This window comes from Aplysia californica, unplaced genomic scaffold (assembly GCF_000002075.1).
Source record: "Aplysia californica isolate F4 #8 unplaced genomic scaffold, AplCal3.0 scaffold01025, whole genome shotgun sequence".
Lineage (NCBI taxonomy): Eukaryota > Metazoa > Mollusca > Gastropoda > Aplysiida > Aplysiidae > Aplysia > Aplysia californica.
Window position 1 is genome coordinate 2,551 of NW_004798295.1, and position 1,430 is coordinate 3,980.

At 43.4% G+C, this 1,430-nt stretch overlaps 1 protein-coding gene across 1 annotated transcript in view; it reads right to left on the bottom strand.

Annotated features, from left to right (window-relative positions):
• Nucleotides 1-1,430, bottom strand: part of LOC101863394 (gamma-tubulin complex component 3 homolog) — a gene marked incomplete in the record, with an annotated part of 32,929 nt that overhangs the window by 882 nt on the left and 30,617 nt on the right. Inside the window, 1 exon segment of the mRNA XM_013089721.2 lies at nt 719-1,381. Within this exon segment, the coding sequence (XP_012945175.1) occupies nt 1,241-1,381 (141 nt within the window).

Here is a 1,430-nt window from a genome sequence, read left to right on the forward strand (position 1 = left end):
GGGGTTGGCAAGTGTTTTGCCATGCTCGCAACTGCATCAGGTCATGTGAGCACGCGGGACACATAAACATTTTCAGCTTGGAAGGAATTAATTTTGAATTTTGCCCGGGTGGGGCGGCAGCGAAAGCCTCCTCTTATCCATTTTGGACCAACAAGGGATCTTTAAAGGTGCACAACTTGCACACAAGACCTCCAAAATTTGTTCACCCTTTTCCGAGAACGCTTGATTCCACCATGTCGTGACACATGTCTTTTGCGTACAGCAAGAAAGATGGTGGCACTCCATAAAATACCTTCCCCACCTGGGAATGGAACTCATATCTTTTAAATGCGAGACGGCAAAACACTCGACCATAACACCAAAGAGGACCATCATCTTTCTCATTTGACAAACTGCTGGGGGGGGTAGCAGCAGAATTATTGTAACTATCAATTTTCCAAATTTACAGAAGGAGCAAAAATCTAATTGTGTCACAGCACGGTAGAATCAGGTGCCCGTCAATTTTGGGGCATATGGAGTCATTAGTATCATCGTAAAGCTTGCTCAATTGTATTGCTTTAGATGAAAAAATTATCCATCCGTCTTCAGATGAAGTCGAGATATTTTGGATTGAAGGAGGTGGGGGTCATCTGGTTTGAGAGGTTGAATTAGAGAGAAAATGGAAGCCAAAATTTGGGGACTTCCAAAGCTTGAGAGTCCATGCACACCGTAAATTTACATTTTTTGTGCCTTAACTAAACATTTTTCAGTGAAAGCCACCAGCAATGTGTTTTCAAATGGACGTAAAAAGTATTGAGCCAAAAAAAATAAATTTCATAAAAACTGCCAAACGGGGAGAAAATTGTCATTTTCATCGATTTCCTTATTTTGACGAGTGCTTGGTTTCACCACAAAGCCTCACAATTTTTCTGCCACTCTATCCATCACCAGTATTGGGAATTTTTTTTAAAAGGTGAACTTTCAAAAAAATAATCGCACGACTCTGGGGGTTTTTTAAATAATACTTGAGCTGTTGCCCCGAAATATACAACATCATACATGAACCAAACAACAAGGTAAACAATAAATGATTATATGATTATGTACAATCAAACAAAACAAAAACACGAGGGCAAAATGATCACAGCATCATCATCATCATCTTCGTCGTTGTCAGCATTGTGGTACGGTAGTAGTAGTAGTAGTAACAGATCTAGAAGTAGGGCGGCAGTTATCGCGGCAGTTGTCGCGACTGTTTCCCTCAGTTGGCCCGTAAGTAGGTCATCCTCCGGTTGGGTTCCCGCACCTTGTAATGCTCGTTGAAGTCCAGCCGGAAACACAGGCAGCGGAGGCTGGCGTCGGGGTGGGAGACCACCAGCTTGAGGAACTGTTCCACTGTGTCCTGGAGGGGGGGGAGAGACACACGACACAATGGGTTACTGCCCGGGGTC